The following is a 21,986-nucleotide window of genomic DNA, read 5'->3' as shown; positions in this document are numbered from 1 at the left end:
AGTTGAATCCTACTCCTAGTCCTAATTTTTGAAGATCCTACGTCAACAACACCTACACTGGGGAACAATAACAATGTATATTTTGAAAAAACCGCTTCTGCAGCTAGAATTGTTAATAATAATGTTTAATTTAGTCTCAAACCTCGACTGCGTCTGCGTAATCGTTTGTTCGTCCGTGCTAATACAGATTTATCCATTTCGTAGTTTTGAAAATAAAGGGCTGGCCCTTTGCAGCTTTACGAACATATCTGTCAATCCAAGTGTCAAACTTTTTGTTGAATGTGAGCCATTTTAGAAAATGATTCGTTTAACACCAGGACAAGGTGTTAAATTGTTTAAAACATTCTACAAAAGTGGAGATTCAAACGTAAATATGTTTCGAACCCTTCTAAGTGGTACATATTTTAGCTTGGCAGCTACGTAAACAAGCCAAATCGCCGCGTCTGAGGCACTGGAAACCCTCAATCGATTAAATGGAAGCCGTTATACCCAGAAAAGATAACTGTACGGTTCTCACTATGGGCTGGTGGCACCATAGGACCCTATGTTTTTCAAAAACGACGGAGGGAGGATAACTACCGTCAATTCCGAACGTTACCGGTAGATGATAGTAAATTTTGTTTAGCCTGCAATTGAAGTCTTAGGACTTAGAAGATATGCGGGTTCAGCAAAACAAGGCAACGAGCCACATAACAAGAGCGATTTTCGATCTGCTGCGATCGAGGACTTTGATGGGCGTATAATTTCGCGTTTTTGTGAAGTCAATTGGCCACCAAGATCACCTTTGTACCCTTTCTTGTAGGGCTACTCAAAAGATCGTGTTTATGCTTGCAAGCCTAGCTTTAATTTCCCAATAGCTCTTTAAGTGAGTTAAAAAAAAAACTCAATTTAATTTTCAAATAAGTTTTTTTTTAAATAAACGTTAAATAACCCTGTATTTCCCTTTTCACATTTTCTCTTTCTCCAGTTGCAGTTCCTTGGGACGGACTTTAGGTTTGGACTGCGCATGAGTGAGGTGTCTTGCTGCCCCAGGTTGCAGTGATAAGTGATGAGTGTTCGGTGTCCGTTCCCGGTAGTAACGCCATGGTGTGGTGGAACAACGACGACCCACTAAACAACGACGATGCGTGCACCGGTAGTAGCAACGGCAGTGACCACAGTGACCGTAGCGCCGCCTTCAGTCGGTGGCACAATGTTTGGGATTTCGAACGCGCACCTCGTGCAGTCGCTGAGCGGGCCAGCGATGGCTGCCGCGGGATCTGCCGCTGGATCCGTGGGCCTTCCGCCACTTAAACTGGACAGTCCCACCGGAACGGGGGGTAGCGTGCGGACCAAAGTGAATCGCGCGTCATCGATCTGCGGACCCGGACCCGGGATGATGCTGGTGTCGTCGCTGAAATCTTCCGGTGCTCGGAACAGTACCGGCAGCCCGGTCAAACGGAACTCCAGCTCCAGCTCGAGCTTTGCGGGTAGCGGCGATCGCAGGAGCGTCTTCTACACGGACGCTGGCCCAGAACAGCGCCACAACAAGGTACGACAGCCCATGGGGGGACCACGAATTTGGGAACATGGCACACATGGCGGTCTCGCTATCAAACAGTTACCATCGGTTGGCAATGATCAGACTGCCTAATCGATGCGGATAACGGACGCCGGTGGTCGCCGGAGCGTGAAGCAATACCGTACCGCACCGCAGCCCGAACTGGGTCTCCGAGAGTGGCTGGACTGGAACGAAGTCGAACGGTTCACCGCTGGGGAACCAGCGGGCTGCCTGGTGGAAACGGCCCATTGTTTGGCTGACTTAGGACGAGCATTTAACGGCCACAGATGATGGCCGTTATGCAACACGCTTTCGCAGGATCGTAACAGAAGCTGAAGCATGGCAGGAGTATGTGGCGCCAGCGATGCGATGCTTTCGAGCGATTGCCGGGCGAAGCGTAGCCGAAGCGCCGTTTTTAGGATCACGTTCCGGTGCAACAACGAGCTCCTAATAACGGCTCGTTGTTGAATGCTAATTTTATTTTAACGGACCAACATCGGACGTGAGGATGTTTTGGGACGGCGGTTCAAGACTTTAAAGCTTTGTAGCCGTTGTCAATGAATTATAAGGGGCTGAAAATACTTTCGTTAAGAGGTAATGATTTAAAAAGATGTCCTCAGGAAAATAGTTTCTCCATTCTATCTTAGCTTAGATTGAATTGAACTCTAAGGTGGTGCATCAAGTGTTTGGATTTTAAATTAGTAAAAACATTTAGTAAAAACTTTGAAATATGAAAAAAATTGTAGAATGGGACGTTATACGCTTGCGGAAAATTGGGAACTATTAAAAACTTATTTCCAAAGTGGTGAGTCTTCAACTCAAACTGTGCGTAATTTGAAACGCTCACATCATTTAAGCTTATTTACACCTCAGTGGTTCGCAGCGACAGCAACAATCGATATTTTGCACCCCATCTTCGGCAATCAAACACTAGAAGGGCCACCCGATACAATGGCATAAGAGGTCTATAACATGTCTACATCCTGACCCCGACCGTTCCTGTTCCTGTTTGGAAACTTCCGCAGCGCGGGCAACAGTGTCTGGACATTGTTCGATTTCGTACGTAAAATGTCAGACTCCAACGAACCGATTTAACGAGCAGCTGCCCCACACTTTTAATTTACAAACATCGTGCCTGACTGAGCGGACCGGTGCTACTTTCTATCAACCCGCCGATCGGCCAAACAAGCGGCAATCAACAAATGGATGCAGGCTATTTATTCGTGCATGTCATTTTCCCGGGGCCGGGACCCCTCGGCTAACTGCAGCACTGCAACTGCAGCTCGAATTCGTCCGATACGACGGTTTAAATTCAAACGGCCACCCGCCCGCACTGGGCCCGCCTGTTGGCTTTGGGGAAGGCAATATGCAAAGTAGCAGTGCGCTGCGCTCGAAGACTTCCATCAAAAAGGGTTGCGTCGATCATACGCCGGTGGCTTACCGTAGATAAAACGTGGAACTCCGGGTTTCACTCCGTCCCCAAACGTTGGCGGGAGGAAGCGAAATCGAAAGTAGCTCGTTATGGCGGCTTGCGGGTTGCGCGAGAGCAAAAATGATAGTGTGCCGAAGATGAGGAGGTCGGCCGGGAGCTTCCTTTTTGCGGCGCACTAATGTTAATCAGCTTGCTGGCTTTGTTTGCGCGGTAATAGACTGCCTGCCGGTAGCGGCAGTTAGATTACCTAATAATTTGACGGCTCGAGCGAAATACGGGTCCGCCGTTGCTAGTGCTCCGGGGCTCCGGCCCTGAGCCCTGCCGCCTTCATCCGAACGCCATTATCGAACGTACGATCGTCCGCGAAACGGGCTAGGATTTAATCACTTGAGCTAACTTGAGCCCACTTCGCCACCGGGGGGGCCAGAGCGACGAGTGAGGTGTGGGCCTATTCCTAGGTTATGAAACCAATTAAAAAATATGTGTTTCTCAAACGATAAATTTCGGCGCCGGGCGGCAGTGGGGCCGTGTGATCCCCCGCCAGGTGGCCGGCCTGTGTGTGGGTCTAGTTACTTGCATAATTTTATGGAGCTATTGTGACGGGCGGATGGACCACCACCGCCGTTGACCGCTCGACGATTCGGGTTAAGGATGGCGATGGCCTTCCACGAAACGGCCCCCCGGAAGGGTTTCGCACGTATACAAACACACATAGGGGTTTGATGTGTAGTTTGCCTGGAGTGAACCGATGATTCTGGTGGCTTCAGAAGTCATGTTGCACAGATCATCCCGCTATGATCTGGATAAAGAGCGTTCTAGCGACGAACCGCATTATCCTGACCACTGCTCGGTGCGCCTTGTTTTTAATGAGCCCAGCTCATGCTTTTCGTGTGCCGCTGATGATGCCGTTGCCATTTGGTGTAGATCTCTGTCTTCCCTTGGCTCGTTGACCCTGAGCGGCGGAGTGATTTGTTGTGGAGCGCGCGGTTCGCGTTTTTGGCCAAAGCCAAGTCGCCTAAGCCTAAGCCTCATAAAACTGTCGAGGGTCGAAGCCAAAATACAAATACCTCGGGCCCCGGGGGAGGCTAATTACCTCCAAACGTTAACTATCACCGACCGGAGCGGGGCACTCAGCATAAGAAGCTGGGGTGTACTCGACGGTGCCACTCCACTAGGCCTAGGTCATCTGGATAAATGATTTATTAAGGGTTGTAAAGTTCACAGCGCGGAGTGTCGCAATGGTGGCCGCCATACCTGGAGCCGAAACAAACCGACGAGAGTCAGTGGTGTTCACTGATGATCCACTTTTGCCGGTGGCTTTTTGGAGTGCAATTGACAACAGAATTGTTGTGAGAGGATTCGTTTGATTGAAGCTGATTTGACGTTTGATTTGACCGCTCCATTTGGGGCCTTGTTTTGCTTGCGCTCATCCATTAAGCCTGTGCGAAGGATTTGTGGGGACCTTGTCCACAATTGGAGCGGAAGGTGTCTTCTAAAACGTGATGCAGATTTGATCATAATTTGATCCGTCAGTCGAAAGGCTAGCAGCTTTTGCTTCTTTGCGAGTTGATTATGAGCCATTATAATGGGTTTTGACAGATCAAGTAACAGAAATAATCTTGATGAAGTTGAAGACTGGAACTACGGAGACCGTTCCATCTTTGTCTCGCGATGATTTTCTTCTTGTTGACCTGTTTCCAAAATTCCTTTTGGAACCGTAGAATAAAGCTTCGTGAAGGTGAACTTTCTTAGCATATCCACAGGACTTAAACAACGACAGGGGACAAATGGAACGACCTATACCTTAACCGGATAGTGTTAAGTGTTTACTATTTTGTTTCCCCCGACTCGAAACCGTGTTACATCGCAAAAAGCTCATGTTTATGGTGAAATCTTACGCTAACCGTTCCAAAACTGCTCACTGGGGACCATATCCGGTACACCAGCACGGGTACGGTGTCCATCCTGTAACCGATTCCGGATAGTCGTCGTGTTAGGAAGCCCCGAAGAGGAAAAAAAAGCTAATACGCTAAATAGGCGCCATAAATCTGCGCTTCGATCGATCGGGATCCGGGGTGTCCGATTATTTTCTTTTATTTATTTTTCCCGACACATCGCCGTGGCACGCCCGTTTCGGGTCGCCAGATACATTCCAACGCCAACGTTTCGATTGTTGAGAAATTTCTCCCAAAATCTCTGGGTATCACTGCCGGGGCCACCGGGGACACCTTTAGAGAAGGGACCACCGGAAGCGTGACTTTCGTGGATTGTCGCCGAAAACCTGATCCGGAAGCGGCCCTTCGAACTTCGGTCTCTTCCCTTCGGTTTTGTGTCTCTGCGTGAAAGTCGCAGAGAAGAGCCGCTCGATTGTTTGTAGCATCTTCTTCCGAGCGCACCCTTCTACGTTCGAAGATATTTTCCGATTTTTTAGCACTTTTTATATCCTTCTGAACCGTTTGTTGTTGCCGTGGACAAGCGGTGGAACCAATTCCCTCCCGCTCGGTTTCCGGTACTAATCGATGCATGTTTCGTTCCATCTGGACGATAACTCTCTGTAACCTTCCACGGCATTGGTCCTGCTCTGCACGAGGGCCCGAGGTTTCGTTGGCTCAGTAATGAAAACGGCCAACGGCCGGTTAGCAATACGTCTCAAAATTGAATTAACAAATCGCATCCGGCGCGGACTGCCAGCTACTATTGCACTACATTTCCGGTACGGCAGCTACCGAAGATGACGTTGGCTACGAAATTTAGTTTCGCTCCAGCTAATCAAAGCGTTCCAAAATACAATCCGTTGGCGCAAGGAGAGAACAGGCCACGCTAGGGCCTTTGAAATTTACCGAGAGAAAATGATCAATTCGGTGGAACTAATTTACGTAAACAATGTTCGTCGAGCGTTAAATGTGGCGTGATAGTGTCCAGTGTTTGCGAAATCGAAAACGTTTCTTTGATACATTGCGTAAGCGTCGGCGTAGGGCTAGTTTTTCCTTTTGGAACAATTCCCGGTATATCTTGAATATTGAAACTTTCTACAACTACTTCTATCTGAAATACATTCGCTTGTTGAAAATGTTGTAAAATGTGACTTTTCCTCGCTATATGCGTCAATCCTGGTGGCCACCAGCTATCGAGTGTTAATTGGTTGCCATTGAATGGTCGTAGAACGGCAACTTCAAAGCGCCCAGGTGGTCTGGAAACTAGCACCCGTTGCTGTCACACGTGTGGCGCCATCATCTGGGCGCTGTATTAGCCTTAGACCGTAACTGTAAATTAATATTTCTCATATCTTGGCCTGGATTGCGATATGTGGACCTTTAGATTATTGTGTGGGGATTTGTGTAAACTTACGTTATTGTGTTTGTTTTGAAAACTAAATTCTTAACAAACAGACACTTAATTCCATGCACATGTTTAAAAGCGTGAGTTGTGTTGAGTCCATACACGGCATCCAGGTTGAATTCTCCCACCTCTCAGTGACCCGAGACCTGAACAGCCTAGAAAAATGCCCAATAAAGGTCTTGCGTCTTATTCAAATAGAAGGGTGAAGTCATAAAACCGCACCGCGTAAAGCTACTTAAATTCTATTTAAATGTTCTTCTTTTCACACCGTCCAACGAAGCCGCTTCTTATTGCGTATTCCTACGGAATACGAACCTGACGATAGCGTGCCGCGGGACGATCGCCGAGGCTCGCCTGTTCGTGACAGATGCATCGCGAGAGCTTCACGGCCGAACATCACGGCTCTTGGTTGTAACATTGAGTTCACTGAACAATGCCTCCAACCTTTGGCGGCGGCGACGGCGGTAGCCATTACCAAGTGTAGCTGGAAAGTGTCACGAACGACCTGCACCAATCACCAGAAACGCGACTTAATGTGTCCCCGGTGGGGGGGAGTTGGGAACCCCGCTCCGCGCAATGGCCCCCCTTCCGCTGATGAATATTTAACAGCGCGGCCACCGACTAATGATCCGACTCGTCGCCGTGACTCGCGTGAGATGCGGCGGTGTCTGTGGGGATTTGGAATTGTTTTCGGCAGCGGCAACGGGATCGTCCGAAGGTCGCGCCGCCGATCTTGCGACGCCGATCGACGCCGCGCATCACCCAAGCCAACCGAGTGAAGGGTTTTCCCTTGCGCGTTCGCCCACGTTTTCACGGATGAGGTCACGCCGATTGCGATTTCGTGCGACCGCACCACGTGCATTTCACAACACTCGCCCAGATCGCAACGGTACAGAAAAACGCAAAGCTCGATCCCTTTCCTCCGGGGTGTGACGAGCGACCGGAACGAAGATCGCGATTAGAATTTGGGGCCATTCAATTAAAGTATCGCATTACCTTACGGCGGGGCAGCTTTTCTCGCGCGGGACCCGTATGCTCCCTCAAGCGGTGGAGAAAAGTGAAGGGGAGCAGCTGGGAGTTGCAACGGTGGCGTCGGTTGTGTTTGGACACCTACGGCGTACCGTACGGCAACTAGGCCTGCTGGTCGGGAGGCTTGTGAATTTTGCCTGCTGATGGATGGATGCCGTTTGGCAACTCTGCGTGAACGTCGATGATGGATGGCCCGGATCGACGCGGATCGCCGCGAGTGGCCCAACAGTAAACATCGCGAAATAGTGTTTTGACGCGCCCCGGAGCTCTGCACGTTGGCGGTGAAGTTAAGACTACGTCGAGGAAAAGTGGCAACATTTTAACTGCAAGCTAGCCCGACTAACACATGGACTGGAAAGTCCTGGGCCCGGGAAAGAATGCGCGTTTTATTATTCTAAGTTTATTTTATCTTCTTCGTCATATCCAGCTAGAGCCATACAATCATTCGTCATCATCGTCGGTAGAACATTTCAATACGACTTTTTAAGAACCACTTATCAATTTGCCTCAAAAGCCTCAGTTTTGGCGATAACCTCTTCATTTGAGCAAAATTTCTTACCGATGAGTATTTTTTCATTCAGATGACGATCGTTTTGTTTCCGCAGTGAGGTGATGGATCCATGTTTCATCCATTGTGACATATCGATGCAAATATTTCGGTTTGTTAGGTTTAAACATCATCTCAAGTTCATTAACACGTTCATGTTTTTGGTCGGCTGTGAGCAAACGCGGCAAATACGTTCTTTTAATATCTTTACCATGTCAGCAAACACACGAAACTTTACTTTTCGATCATTCAAAACCGATTGTTTGAATTTGTTTAATGTTCTTGGGTGTGATCGCCTCATTTGGACGTCCACTGTATTCTGTATCATCGGTGGCTCGATGATCACGTTTGAAGTCGACAGACCAACATTTTATTATTGTTTCTAATGGACCGGAGTCCTTATAACACTTTTCAAAGCTTTGCTCCGTTTGAAATTTTTATTTTTTTAAATTTGATTTTCCGCAAATAACAAAAGTATTTAGCGTCCCTTTTAGCACAACAACTCAGACACTTTTGAATGGATTATCATGAAATTTTAACAGCTTTCATTAGAAGGTTAGTACTGATTCAAAAAGCGATGAATTCAAACTCTAGCGCCATTTATTTATTGGCGTCGGGACTTTTCAGCCCATGTGTTATCTGTCGTCGATCACTAGCACTGCAGGCACTGTCGTCCGAGTGGGGAATGTTTCTGTTTTTCGCCCCTGTCTAGGCGTGTGGGCGACGAATGCTAGTCCTCTCTGACGGTCCAGCCATGCCGTGGATGCAACCGGATGTGGACAGCCAGCGGGAAGTCGTTCGCTAGCCTGGGCAAGTCCGAGTTCTCAACATGGTACGCCAGGCTACCAACCCCTTCGTAGGCGGGACTCCATCAAGCACCACAGGCTTTGGTCATTGACTGGTGCGAAGGTGTCCGAACGTTGGTTTCGTATATTGTGCAAAATCTACTCGCGCCGCTGTGTATGGTGTCCGATTGTTAATTGCGTTATTATGCTAATTATTATGCGATACTGATCCCCGACATGAGGTCATTGTTTAGCAACGTCAACGGTTTTTTGTTGGACTAGCAAGGAAGTTTCAGGTACGAAGGTACTTCGAAGGTACACAGTCCACCGAATGGTGGGGCGGGTCTATTGTGTCCATTTCAGTCGGTGTCGGGCCCTTTCGTTAAATGTTAATCACCAAACCAAGCTGAATGGAAATGGCTCAATCCGACTCATACCGACTTGAGTCTCTGCGAGTCTGGGGTCTGCGGTTTATCTCCACAGGATCTGCGATCTACTGGCCTCTGCTAGATTTATGGTTGAAATTAGCACCGACTAGCCGTCTCATGGAAAGTGGCAGTTGGGTCGAAGTGATCACATCACCCGTTGGCGTTCGAAACAATCCGCCCACCCGATGTCGTGGTTCCCATTTTCGATGCTCGCGCTTGATTGATCGTACAAATGTCACGGTCGTGAGACTCGAGTCGGTCGTTTTCGGTGATTAAAATCAAGCCGATTAACGGAGCGACGATCGGACCACGAGAGGTGCCCTTTACCAGACCCTTCCTCAAACGACCCTGAAGCGGCCCTGGTGGTTGGTACAGTTCTTCCGAATTCCCAGCACCTTCTGACCTACAACGGTGACAGCCGGTGGCCACAAAAATATGCCGTCAGAGACAGGAAGCGCATCATTTACACGATCGTCTAATTCAATTATGCACGCCCCGGAACAGGGCTATTGGCCTATCAATAACTACAATCTGATTAGCGACAACACAATGGACGACTGGTCCGGAGACCGGTCCCCGGGTGTTTCGACGCATCTTCTGGGACAGGTTCTGGACCACTGTAGCCCGTAGATCCGGTCGGCCGAGCTCCGGCGATCGAGCGGCTGACAGGTTCCTCCACGATCACAGGCAAGTGATTGGATCAAAGTGCTCGGCTAATCGCTACCATCAATCGCCGCCTGGCAGCAACCTGTCATCGCCCGGGGAAGTCAAATTTGTCCCCAAAAGTGGTCCGCAACCTTGTGTCAGGTACGCAGTTGGAGACGTTTCTGGTCGGGATCCTCGGACGCGTCAGTCTCCTTGAGGCCAATGCCGTGTGGACCGTGAAACGCGCTCGTCTGTGTCAAATGGAGCTCGTTAATCCTCGCCATCGCTCCATTTGACTCACTTTAATGGGCTTCGGCTCACAGGCGGGGTAGATTAAGGTTAAACATTCTGTCCGCTTTCTGTCCGGGCCCGGCCCGGGACTCGCGGGCTGAAATATGTCGTGCCTGATTTCGAACGGGACGGGTCGGCTCAAAGAAGCCTCTCCGGAGCGCGCAGAATCGTGACAACCGATGAGGTGCTGTCCTTGTTTGCGTGTGGCTCTTTTGGGGACCACGAGGATGCCAGCTGATCGGTGACCCTCTAATTCGCCCATCGCTACGACGAGTTTTAAAATCGTGACCGAGCATTCGTTGGGCCGATTCTGCCGATCATGCTCATTCGCCTTTGTCCGGGATTAGCCGTTGCGTCGAGAAGGGCGATGGCGGCTTACTGTCAACGAGCCCCGCTGTCGGGCGATCGCTTGACATTCTTTCTCATTTCGCCTACGACGCCAGTCGGTCGGCCCTGCCTCGAGTTCTTATTGACAGATGGATCGGCTAATGGAAGAAGATAACTCTTTAACGTACGCTCTCCCGGTGGGGCTTTCTGTGGGGTCCATGGTTGTGAAGTACACTTTACTGTCGATCGATAAAGCCTCGATCGCACAGATCCACGGATCGTGGACCCTGACGCCTTTAGCTTCGGGCTCTCGATCGGGAAAGCAAGGCGTGCCTTCAGTGAAGTGTAAATGTGAAAACCGGTGACACCTGAAAGATGAGCATCAAGGATCTTCTGGGGTGCCAACGACCGTACTGCGTGCGGCGATCGGCGATTACGGTTACCAGCGATCGGGGATCGGCTGGTCCAACGAACCCAACCGGCCTAGACTAATTTGAATAATGTTCAGTCTCACCGTTTCGCGACGGAGAAAACTCTCTCTTTCGTTGGAGCAGATGGTCTCGCGCACGATCTCAAGTCCGACGCCTCCCATCTCCTGAGGTCTCCTCCTAAGCATACCTCTGAACGCGATCGCGATCGCCCTGATCTGAAGGCCAGCAGACTGCTGTGTCCGTGTGGGTTCGAAAGTGTTGAGGTCTGCCTTGGTGTCGTCGCGATCTCAGTGACACCGTACGTCACACGCGGCAGGCGAGGCGTTGAGCGTCGGGGGGACACGTGTGGACCTGCGAAACCAGTATCGGAAGGTGAGATAAAATATCTATTAACAAATTAGACAGACCCGCCTAGCTTCGGAAGTCCCACAGAGACCCGCGCGCCGTAACTCTCTCGCGCCGCCGTGTCTGCTAATCTTTCATCATTTGCGCTCCCGGACCGGACCGGACCGAGTGGGACCGAGTGGGACGGGTCCGAGTCCGGCGGATGGAAAACTTGCCCGGCCACATTCTTCATTTGCGTACGATCGGAATCCAGCAACGTTTCGGGTTTGGCACACACGCAGGCGTACAAAGTTGCTCACCGAGAGCACCGTTGGCATCTCCGCCAGGAGGCTGATGTCGAAGCGTGAGCTTCGCTGTCCCCAAGTTCAAAGTCAAGCAGCAGAGGCCTGGGGAAAGTTCAGTTCCGTCGACAGTCGTTGTCTGTGCGAGCATGTTTACGGGACAAATTAAATGCGTTTCGGATGGCCATCCGGGGAGGGATCGAATGCAAACGCTTGATTGCTTCGCCTCTGGCTGATGGCGCAGATGTTAGGATAAGTGACCGTTCATCGACAGTCGACTGCGCAGGCCAGGGCCTAATACGGGCTTCGAATCGGGAGCACTTTTGGGTCCGTGACGGAAACGCTCGCAAGTCTACACTAATTGCTCTCTGTCTCTCTCTCTATGTCCGGTTCGGTGGTTGTTGATTTAGGACGGGAAGCAACGGGAGCCGCCCTGGTACGGACGTTCCACCCGTTAGTCCGTGGACCACCCGTGTCAGAGACACGCGCCGTGCAGTTTGGTCGAAGGCGGCAAAGCCATTGCGTAGACCACGAAACCACGCTAAGCGCAGGCGAGCATATTGGCTAACCTTTTGCCGGCAATGATGATGGGCAGGCCTTTCGCCGGACCTACTGAGGGCGGACACGCGTTTGGCTATTAAAATTAATTTAAAGGTGAAATTTTTGCGGACTGCGTGCACGTCCCCACGTCGAGCGGTCCGGCGGAGAGAAATTGGAGCGATTAGTCACTTTCGAATCGAGCACGATTCGTAGCTGGCCTGAGAAAAGGTGTCCAAGAAGGGTAGCCTCAAATACGGCGCGCGCATAAGGTTGATGAGTCCGTCCGGCCCGATGGACGTTTGCTTTCATTTGCCGCGCGCGGTTCGCATTGGCCGGTCCGTGTCACCGTGTCACGTTTGCCGAGTGCGAAGGAAATTAGGACACACACGCCATTGACGACGTGTTGGGTTTGGGTGCGCAGATTAGCCTCGGGCTGGACTATAGCGACTATCGATAAGTGGGAAAGTATGCACCGTTTTCATATTGATGAGGGTCGCGTCGCGTCGTGCCGGTCACCGATCCGTTTTTATGCGCTTGTGCTTACTCGTTTTGGGTGATCCGATAATGGCCCCCCAGTCCGCCCAACCCGCTGCCCGCCGTTGGGGAATCCTTGTTCGGAATTATGCAGTGTTGGTTTAGGACCGCCGGTTATCGGTCGGGGCGATCGAAAACGAAACGCCTCGTAGGTGTCAAACCGATTTGTTTTATTGCGCACCGTTTGACGCCTCTGAATGGCCGACCCTTGGAACAGTATTTTTTTATTGCAGGAATTTGGGAACCCTTCTACCGAACGGTGGTCCCGCTTCTCCAGGACATTCGTGATTTATATTTTTTGAGAATCGTGCTGCTGTCGAATTTGTGCTTTAAGAACAGCGTGTTTCTCTGTCTATTGTTACGAATCGTACTGAAGCATAAATGTTAGGTCCTAAATGGTGCATTTTGGCTATGTGGAAAGGAAAACACAATTTTATGGTTTGAAATACACTTTATTATTCAGTATGGCCTTCCTGAACATCAATACACTTGTTCCAACGAGATTCCAATTTATGAATGCCATCATTGAAGTAAGAATCTGGGAAGGGCTGAAAAATAGGAAGGACTTCCACAGCTTTTGTGACGTCATCATTTGATGAAAAACGTTTTCCACGCATGACATTTTTTAGGTCTAGTAATAGATGAAAGTCGCTAGGGGCCAAATATGGTGAATAGGGTGGATATTCCAATAATTCGAACTTTAATTCATAGATTGTTGTCATTTTCAAAATGCTCTAGTGACACGCATCATTGCCCTGATGAAAGAGGATGTGGGATGGAACAGTATGCAAATAATCCACAAACAAAATTCTCAAATTCCTTTTCGTATCCCAAAAAACTGATGCTAACATCTTCTTGGCCGATTTCTGGCCACGAACTCATTTCGGAGTTGAAGATCCAGGTTCACCACTTTTTAGCCTCTTCAGGATTCAGGATTGTGCTGTTCATGGATCGTGGATCGTCTTCGTATGACCGTATGACCACATTTACTTTCTTCAATACTAATTGAAGGCGAAGAGTCTTTAAACACTTTCAACATTCGTTCATAAACCTTCCAAAAATAAAAGTTCAATATGAAGAGTGTATCAACACAGCAAAAAAAAATGTAGGCTAGTAGCAGCTCCCTCTGTTATTGACGCTTAATATTTATTGAACAGCCTGGCATAATGCTTACCCTTTAATGTTCATTGTTACTGCACAATAAACGCAGACGGAAGTGCGTGCACCTAAGGGAAGGGTTTTCGTTTTTATTCTTGGAAGTCTATTCCACAGCGAAGAAGCAAAACCGTCTGGAATGTTCAAGTCCAAACGCAGTTGTCCAAACGCTGCCGCTGAAACGACGTGCGCGCCACCGCCACACAATGCAAATTCAGCCATTTTTTCGCATTGCCAACACTTTGTTGCGCCACATAGCTGAGAGCCGCTGAGGTCGGTCAGGGGCCCCGTCGGTCGGGGGTACGTGGACGTATCGGATAGCTAAGGCCCAACATTCCAGAAAGCCAGATCGCCAGAACAGGTGGCACCAAGCGTTGCGAAAAAAGGGCTCAAGTTTCGACCGCGCATGCCTTCCCGGGCCCGGGCGTCGTAAGCTGCGGAAGTGTCCAGTGCGGGGTGGTGGTGGTTCCACCATTCAGTTTTGTGAGCTATGTCGTGGGCTCCCTGAGACGCAGGTCATCGCAGGAATTTTGCTGACAAGCAGCGAACTGACAGCGAACACGTCATCGAAACACTGGGCACTGTGCGGAACAATTGGTCCACGCGCCACCAGACCAGGCCGGGTCGTCTCATGTAGAGACCCCTCGGTCCCACGTGGGCTTAATGGACTGGATTCGCGGTGTAACACACGATAACACAAATGCAATTGTTTCGCTGCCGGATTAGAGCCGTGGATTATGTAGCCGCGAGATGGTGAGAAACTCGTTGTTCACCTCGAAGTATGACGTGTGCCGTTTGCTGATTGTTTGCCCGTTTGGGTTCTGTGAAGTAGTCTGCTTCTCGTTCGTGAAGTGTGAAAGCTCGATTGTTCTATATCGCGTGGCTTTTGCACGGTTTATCGACAATTTATCGTTGGTTTGACTTCTGGGTAATTGAAGGCGCTATTCAGGGCTGCTCTCGCAGCTGAGCTGAGTACTGCTAGGGTGACGGCAAAGTATATGCAAACAGCCGTTATCACCTTGGGAGTCGTGCATACGGTGCAGCGAATTGTCGGTGGTTTTATCAACGCCCTATCAGTTCGATACAAGCATCGATTACATCACTGTTTGCACCTTGATTGTCTATTCTATGGCGTTTTCTATCAAAAGTTTAGAGCGTGGGTCATTAGTAGCTTTTAAAACCCGTATTCGAGCAGCCCGGAGTAGTGCTGGGAAGAGCTGATCGGGTGGCTGTGGATTGGCTGAGTTTTCTGAAGATTCTGACGTTACACAATAGTAGTTTCAAGTTGAAATAAGTTCTCCGTGGTAATTGCGCAGCATCTCGCGACGACATCCGCCAGATACTCGGCACGATGTAAGTCGATCTTCTGTCCGGTTGCCGACATCGGAACCTGCGGGTCCCACAAAGGGCAATTAGAGCCCACTGGTGCTGCACAAGGAGACGGCGAAAAACCTTGACGAACGCGCGGAACGTCTGCTATCGGAGATGCGACTCGTTTAATGATAGACAGTTGTCACTCGGTGCAAGAAGTACATCAAGATACGGCGATCGTGTTTCGCAATTGGAGGTAGCGTTGTCTTCGTCGTTTCAATCACTGTCACCGTGATCGGAGTGTTCGGGTCCCGTTCGGTCCCCGCCTGGACAGCTGATTACTGCACGTCCCCCGCGCCCCATTTATTCCTTGCCCGCTGGGAATAAAACTCCGAAACAAGTCAATCAAAGTTCCAATGGTAATGGAACTGACGCTAGTGTTACGACGGAACTGCACGTATATTTTCATAATTTGGAATCGATTTACCGTACAATGGGAGAGTGGCTTTCCTTGATAAAATACCGTTAGGAATAAGTTAGAAGCGGCAGGCCTCTTAAAGAAATGAATTATGCAGTCGTAAGTCGAGTAACACCATTGGAGATTCTTTTTGAAACGGTGCTTTAAATTCTGAAGAAAGTAATTCTAGGGCTTAAAGCCTATTCTTGTTTACGGTTTCGGTGATGCGCTGTGTACATTCCTTCTGTAAACAGTTGCGTTACGATAAGCCTAATCCTTTCCGGAAGCTAGGATTTTTAACCGAAACGCTTGAACGAAAACGACGTAAGCTTGTATAAGATTATCGACGGTTCGTGATTAGCATGCACAACACGGAACTAAATCAAATAGACCCACTCTGCGGACCTTTACCGCACCTTAACTGAATCGTAAAATGAAATATGTTCGGTGTGTTTGCCAACATTTTATCAGCCTCCCTGACGACGATGGGGTGATACGGTAAACGTTTCGCGATGGCCATTACGATAAAAGTTATCGGCCAAACAAAGTGAGTGGTGAGTGGGCGTCGGTCAAGAAAGTAAGTCACTTGTGTGTCGCGCTACCTTCTAGCTGTACGTGGTGTGGAAACAAAGTTATTTTGAATTTTCTACGGTAAATGAATCAACGAGCATAGTGTAACGCAACGAGTGTAGTGTATGATTTGAAAAGGTGAAATATGATATGTTTTAACATTGTTTGTGAATGGTTGGTGGTTAGCTATGCTAAAATTATGATTCAGTAATTCAAAAAAAAAAAAATTACAATCTATTCCGTTTTAAAATCTTTGAATCAGGTTAAAATCATTATCTGTTCAACTCGCACCCCAATCGCTACATTGCAGCATTAAATTGGACAGTTACGGCTTCGATGTTTATCAATGGGTCGAAAATATTGCGTTCCGATAATCAGTAAATTTCTATTCGTTGCGCTTTCGGATGCTGGTTACGGCATCTAAGGGCCAGATAGTGCTTCCGGTTCGTATCGCTTTCATGTACCATCAAGAAGTGTGAATAATTGCACGGGCCTTTGCTTTCTTCACATATTTGAGTGATTCTTCGTGCTGTATGTTGCGACACGAGGTGTGGTTAGTTTAACTAATGATAAATTTTATCGATTTCTTTAAAGTTCCGTACAGTTGTGCTTGTGAAGGTACCCGTAAGAATAAAATCTTCGTTAGATTATATTATGAAAACGATCGAAAAAATTAAAAGAATCCATCACAAGCATGTGTCTTACACAAATGAACCAAGAATGGGAAGCTTTAAGCGTCTGCAATTTTCTCTGAACTAGAAGAAATTGTTTTGCCCAAAGGAAGTTAGAAAAGCAAAAGTAAACACCTCGAGCGCCACACAATTCGCAGGTTTATGATGCTGACATAGAAGAGACTAAGCCGGGTAGAAAGTAAAATTTAGAGCACGAACACGTTTAATCCAGAATAATCTTCTTTGGCGTCAAATGGGCAATAAATATGCAAATGGGAGTAGTAAACGGGCAACCCGGGACAGCCGAGAGACTAGAAAAACAAAGTTCTTCACGGAAAACAAGGGAGATGAAAAAAGTTTTTCTCTTCAATCACCACGAGGACGTGCCAAGCTCGCGCCACGAGGACACTATTTCATTTAATTTTTATGTCCCTTTATAGCTAAACGCTTCTCTTTCGCTCTGTTTCTTTCCGGTATTCTCGACACCGCCAGACAACGGAAGTGTCCTGGCAACCGATGGCGAATGGCGCCGAAAGTGGCTTAACGTCGGAAGTTAACACCACCCGGGCGTCAGCGACCGCTACTGGCGTGGATGGGGCAAAACCATCGACTTTGGCGGATCATCCGGGGGCGATGATGGAACCACGGCGCAAAAGCAGCCCCGAAGAGCTGCTGCAACGGCTGGGCGATGGTCAGGTGCGGAGCAAACAGCAACGACCCTGTACCGCTGCCGCCGGTGGGCTGGAGAATGCCGTCATCGGGCGGAAGGCACACCTGAAGCTAGTCAGCCAGGAGCTGGAGTGGGAGCGCAAGTTCCGCGACGATCAACTGTCCCGCATCCTGAAGGCGCTGATCTGCTTCGAGAATCGGCTGAAGAGCGAACAGACCCGCATCAGGCAGCAGCTGTACGAGAAAGATGACGTTATCAATCGGCAAAACTGTACCATAAATCGTATGAAGCGGAAGTTGGCCGCCGACGAGACGGGCGGGCCGGGCGAAGAGGATGAGGACGATGATGAGGTGACTCAGCTGTGTCCAAAGTGTCGCAAAAACTACTACCGTCTGGACTATCGGACGAGCGGGACGCAGACCTTCGAGTACTGCCGTGACGATGGAGCGGAAAGTGTAAATACGGGTAAGGCATGTCGAGCAGAAAAATCCGGGTGCCGTTGGGGGTGCTAATAACATTGTTTGCCTTGTTTTTTTTTTAGAAAACTTGTCCCTGAACAGCGTGGAGTACGCGTCATCGAGCGAGGAACAGGAGTCGTCGCTGTACGTCCGGGCGAATTCGTTCAAGGATGCGCGCCGCAGCCGGAAGTACACCAGTAAACGGTCCTACCAGGGCTATCCGACCCGCGGGGCATCGCGGGCCTGTAGCTTCAAGAGCAACGCATCCGGTCCGGCCAGCGCAGGCGGAACGCTGACGAGGCTGACGGAACGGAACGAACGAGTCGGAAGTCCCGTGCGTTTCGATGAGCTCCGCAAGCGGGAGAGGGAAGACGACGAGGGGCAGACGGAGACGGAGTGTGACCACGAGGCGTATGTCAACATCGAGCCGAGTGGCCAAGCAGTGCCGAAAATCGTGATCTACGAGAACTACGAGAGTGACAAGGAGAACAAACGGTTGGATCAGAACCGGCGCGTGTCGGAGTGTGACACGAACAATTACGACAACGTGGAACCGTACTCGAACCGTATTGACAATCTGCACGGCATCCAGCAGCGGAATGGCGGTGTCCTGGAGAGCCGATACGGCCACGGCTTCCGGAAGTCGCACGGAGGGGATGACGGCAGAGCGGACACGTGCAGCGAGCAGGCGATGGAGCTGGACGATGGGACCATTTTCTACGAGGCCAACACGAGCGGTGTCGGCAATCAGCAGAAGTACACCGAGGGCATGGAGATGAAGCAGACGATCGAAACGAACGACGATTGGTATGCGAGTGCGAGTGATATGGAGGACTCGGATACGGCCCTTGGCAAACCGTACAGCAATGCGGCCGTCAATCCGGTGCTGGAGTGTGTCAATCAGGTAAGTGTTGTAACGTCAGCTTTTGAGTGGAAAAAAATTAACCCAATTGCCTTTCCCGTCGATCCGGACAGATTCTGCTTCAACAATCGATGGATGGTTTCGGAGACAGTAACGGCAAAGACAAGGACACGCCCGGCGGTGAACCGGCGACTAACGACGAAGAGTTGTACATTGGAGCGCAGGACCCGGCCTCCACCAAGAACCAGCAACCAGCGGCCGCAAAAGAGCCACCGACACAAACCACCGTACGCTCGAAGCGGGTTCACTTTTCCACCCAGAACAGCATGGTTCAGGTACCGCGGATATCGCTGCAATCGTCCCGGACCAGCCCGAGCAGCAAGGAGGATAAGATGTCCCCGACGTACGAAATCCAGAGTATTTACAGCAACGAGTACGAACCGATCGGCTCGGAGCAGAACTCGTACTCCAATTACTACGTCGACATGGAGTCGAAACTTGGCTCGGAGGATCGTGAGCGTGAACTGTCGCTGGCCGAGAAACGCAAAACCCCTCCGGCGTTACCACCGAAACCGGCCAACCTGTTGAAGTTACAGCAACTCTCGAAGACCAACCAGCAACGCCAGGTTTCGCTGACTCCGAAGGCGTCGTCGCCCACCGTGGCCCACAGTGATATCGCCGAGTCTGAACCGGACTACTGTTCGATCAGCGAGATCCAGGAATCGGTGAAGTGTGTCCAGATTGTGGCAGAAATTCACAAGGATGCGTGCGAGGACGATTACTCGATCGTGGATGAGGAGGAGACCGGTGACAGCAGCGGTGGAAAGGCGCTGGAACTCTTGGAAGAATCGTTCGCCGACGTACCGAAGCTACCGAACGTGGCGGAGATTGTACCGCCGGTGAAGAAGATCGCTGACTCACTGAACAAGTTTATAAGCCAGGACAATTACATCACCAAATCGGTCAGTGGCAGCAGCGCAGGTGGTAGCCCAACAAAGGTCACGTCCGGCAGTGGCGGCGGAACGGGATCCAGTGTCCCGAGTATTTTGACGACACCTATCAAGAAAGATGGAGAATTCCGCGAACAGTTGTCGGAGATTATAGCGGAAATCAACAAACAATCACCGGCCATCCGGAACGCTTCGAAGAAGCAGGTCCCGGTGAAGGAGCTCAGTCCTGCTGGGTCGACATCCGTGTCGTTTCGTGGCGTGGCCACGCAAATACCGGGCGTAACATTTCAGTCGAAGCTGAAACCCGTCGACAAGCTGAGCTTCCTGTCGAAGGCTAGCAGCGGAGGGGGAATGCGATCGAGTCTGACGCACACTCCCAAGCTTAACATCGGTCGACCGGCGGCCATCAAACCACCGATGCTGAAGTCGTCCCTCTCGCAGAAAGCCCTGTCGAGTACGAATCTGACACTGAGTACGGGCAATGTGTTGAGTCCCTTCGGTAGTCCTTCGAAATCGTCCGTTTCCTACATTCCCAACCTGAAGCCGTCATCCTTGGCGAACGGTTCACCGGTAAAGATTGCTACGCCATTGAAGAAAACAACTGGGACATCGTCGACTGGGGGTCCCGGGATGACCACGGCTACGGCACCACCACCAGTAATCATCGCCGAGGACAGCAAATTACCCATTCAAGCGGAATTTGATTGGTATAATTTGGATGCTGAGTACGGCAAGTCCACCAACCAGCCGGACGTTATTGTCGAGGCGGACACAACTTCCAATCCCGAACAGGAGTCTCCGTGCGGTAGCGAGACGACGGATGGAAAGCGAGCCAATAGCACACCGGGTGAGGCTGGTGAAAAATGTCCCACCAAAATGGAAGAGTTGCACGCCGTGGCTGAGAATGGCAGCGAGCACCAGGAGGAGATGGAGAACGCGCTGGAGTACAACCTGGACGAGGAGTACAAAAGTGTTACCCCGATCGTGCCACCGCCCGATATCATCCAGAAAGCCCCGGTGACACCACCGAAAAATGGGAAGATTCCCTACAACAGCCTCTCGTTCAAGGAGTTGATGCAGCTCAACGAAACGCCCAAAATCGGGGCCGAAAAAGCTAAAGCGAAGAGTGCCCCAGGAGCAACGGCGGTGGCGGGTACCGCAGAAAGTGGACCAGGAACCGGAAACTACGAGCACTTTCTCGACGATTCCGGCCTCTGCTCGAAACCGATCATTTTGCCTCGGAAGAAGCGCGTTTACTACTCCGGGCCGTTTGTGTGAAGGTGAGGCCCGATTTCTAAGTTTAACAGGGATATATTCCTTTGATGTTAGCGATCCTTTAGTGAGACAGTAGTAAAAAACTGCCCAGTGACTAATTAGTGAAACGCAATCTTCAACTACTACGTCTCGCGCCATCTGTGTGCGTAGCGATTGCGATTCGTGTTCGATTCTGGATCGTGTTCGATCATTTCCCTTTTCCCACCGAGAAAAGGTTTCAAAACTTTGATCGAAAACGAATCGAACTCTTACTCCGATTGCGGAACGTATGAACAGAAAAAAACGAGAAAAGAACCGGGATGAAAATGCAATTAAGAAATCCGCTTTCGCCATCGCCATTCACTTAGTAAATCCGATCGAAAATCCATGTCACGTCGCCGTCTGTCATTTCGTAATCGTATTTGGAATTAATTAGATCAGCGTCCGTCCCAGGTCCCCAGGCGTTGGCCTTCAGCGAACATTGCTGGCGTAATTCGCCATTGAGCGGTACAATAGGGAGTTCGACAATAAACTATGCTAATTGCCGGCCTTCCCACCAAATAAAGAATGGCGGACAGGGAACCGCGTACGTGATTGATGTACGAATTGCGGCAAAATTGATTTGAAACCGCTACTAAAGTGGGCACGACTGCATAGGGAAAAGGATGCCAATGCCCCAGTTGAAGTTTGTTTGGGTGCCCACGTCCACACGTTATGTAGGCCGCACTTGACCAGCGATCACGCATCCCGTAGAAATGGCGTAGGACCTTAGTGCAAATGGTAGAGTAGAGTTAGTGACCCAGCCGCGACAGATCTACTGCGGCTCTCGTACGAAGCTCTATCGTAGTTAGGATAAGATTGGTGTAAAGCGTTACTGTTCAACCGCAAAAGCGACCCTTATGAATTGAAAATAAACCCAGCAGAGGAGCATTATTTATTGGCAAAGTTGAAGGAAGGGTGTCTTAGATTTGATTTTGGTATTAGTAAATCCGAAAATAAGCTAAACATTGGTGAATCGGGCGAGTGTGAGGATGCAAAAACTTCCGGCCAACAACTTGCACTTGATATGTCTCCGTCTGCTCCACATTATTTTTTAGTTGCCTTCGAAACCCTATGGAACTAACTTGCTCATTT

At 49.8% G+C, this 21,986-nt stretch overlaps 1 protein-coding gene across 1 annotated transcript; it reads left to right on the top strand.

Moving 5' to 3' along the window:
• Positions 1–1,123: 1,123 nt before the first annotated feature.
• On the top strand, positions 1,124–21,782 carry LOC131207799 (uncharacterized). The gene is made up of 4 exons (XM_058200429.1): positions 1,124–1,531; positions 17,151–17,793; positions 17,870–18,690; positions 18,762–21,782. Exons 1-4 carry the CDS (start codon positions 1,124–1,126, stop codon positions 20,874–20,876), a joined length of 3,987 nt encoding a protein of 1,328 aa, XP_058056412.1. The 3' UTR covers positions 20,877–21,782.
• Positions 21,783–21,986: the final 204 nt, after the last annotated feature.

The sequence above is a fragment of the Anopheles bellator genome, chromosome 2, assembly GCF_943735745.2.
Source record: "Anopheles bellator chromosome 2, idAnoBellAS_SP24_06.2, whole genome shotgun sequence".
NCBI lineage: Eukaryota > Metazoa > Arthropoda > Insecta > Diptera > Culicidae > Anopheles > Anopheles bellator.
This window is presented reverse-complemented; position numbering and strand designations above follow the sequence as displayed.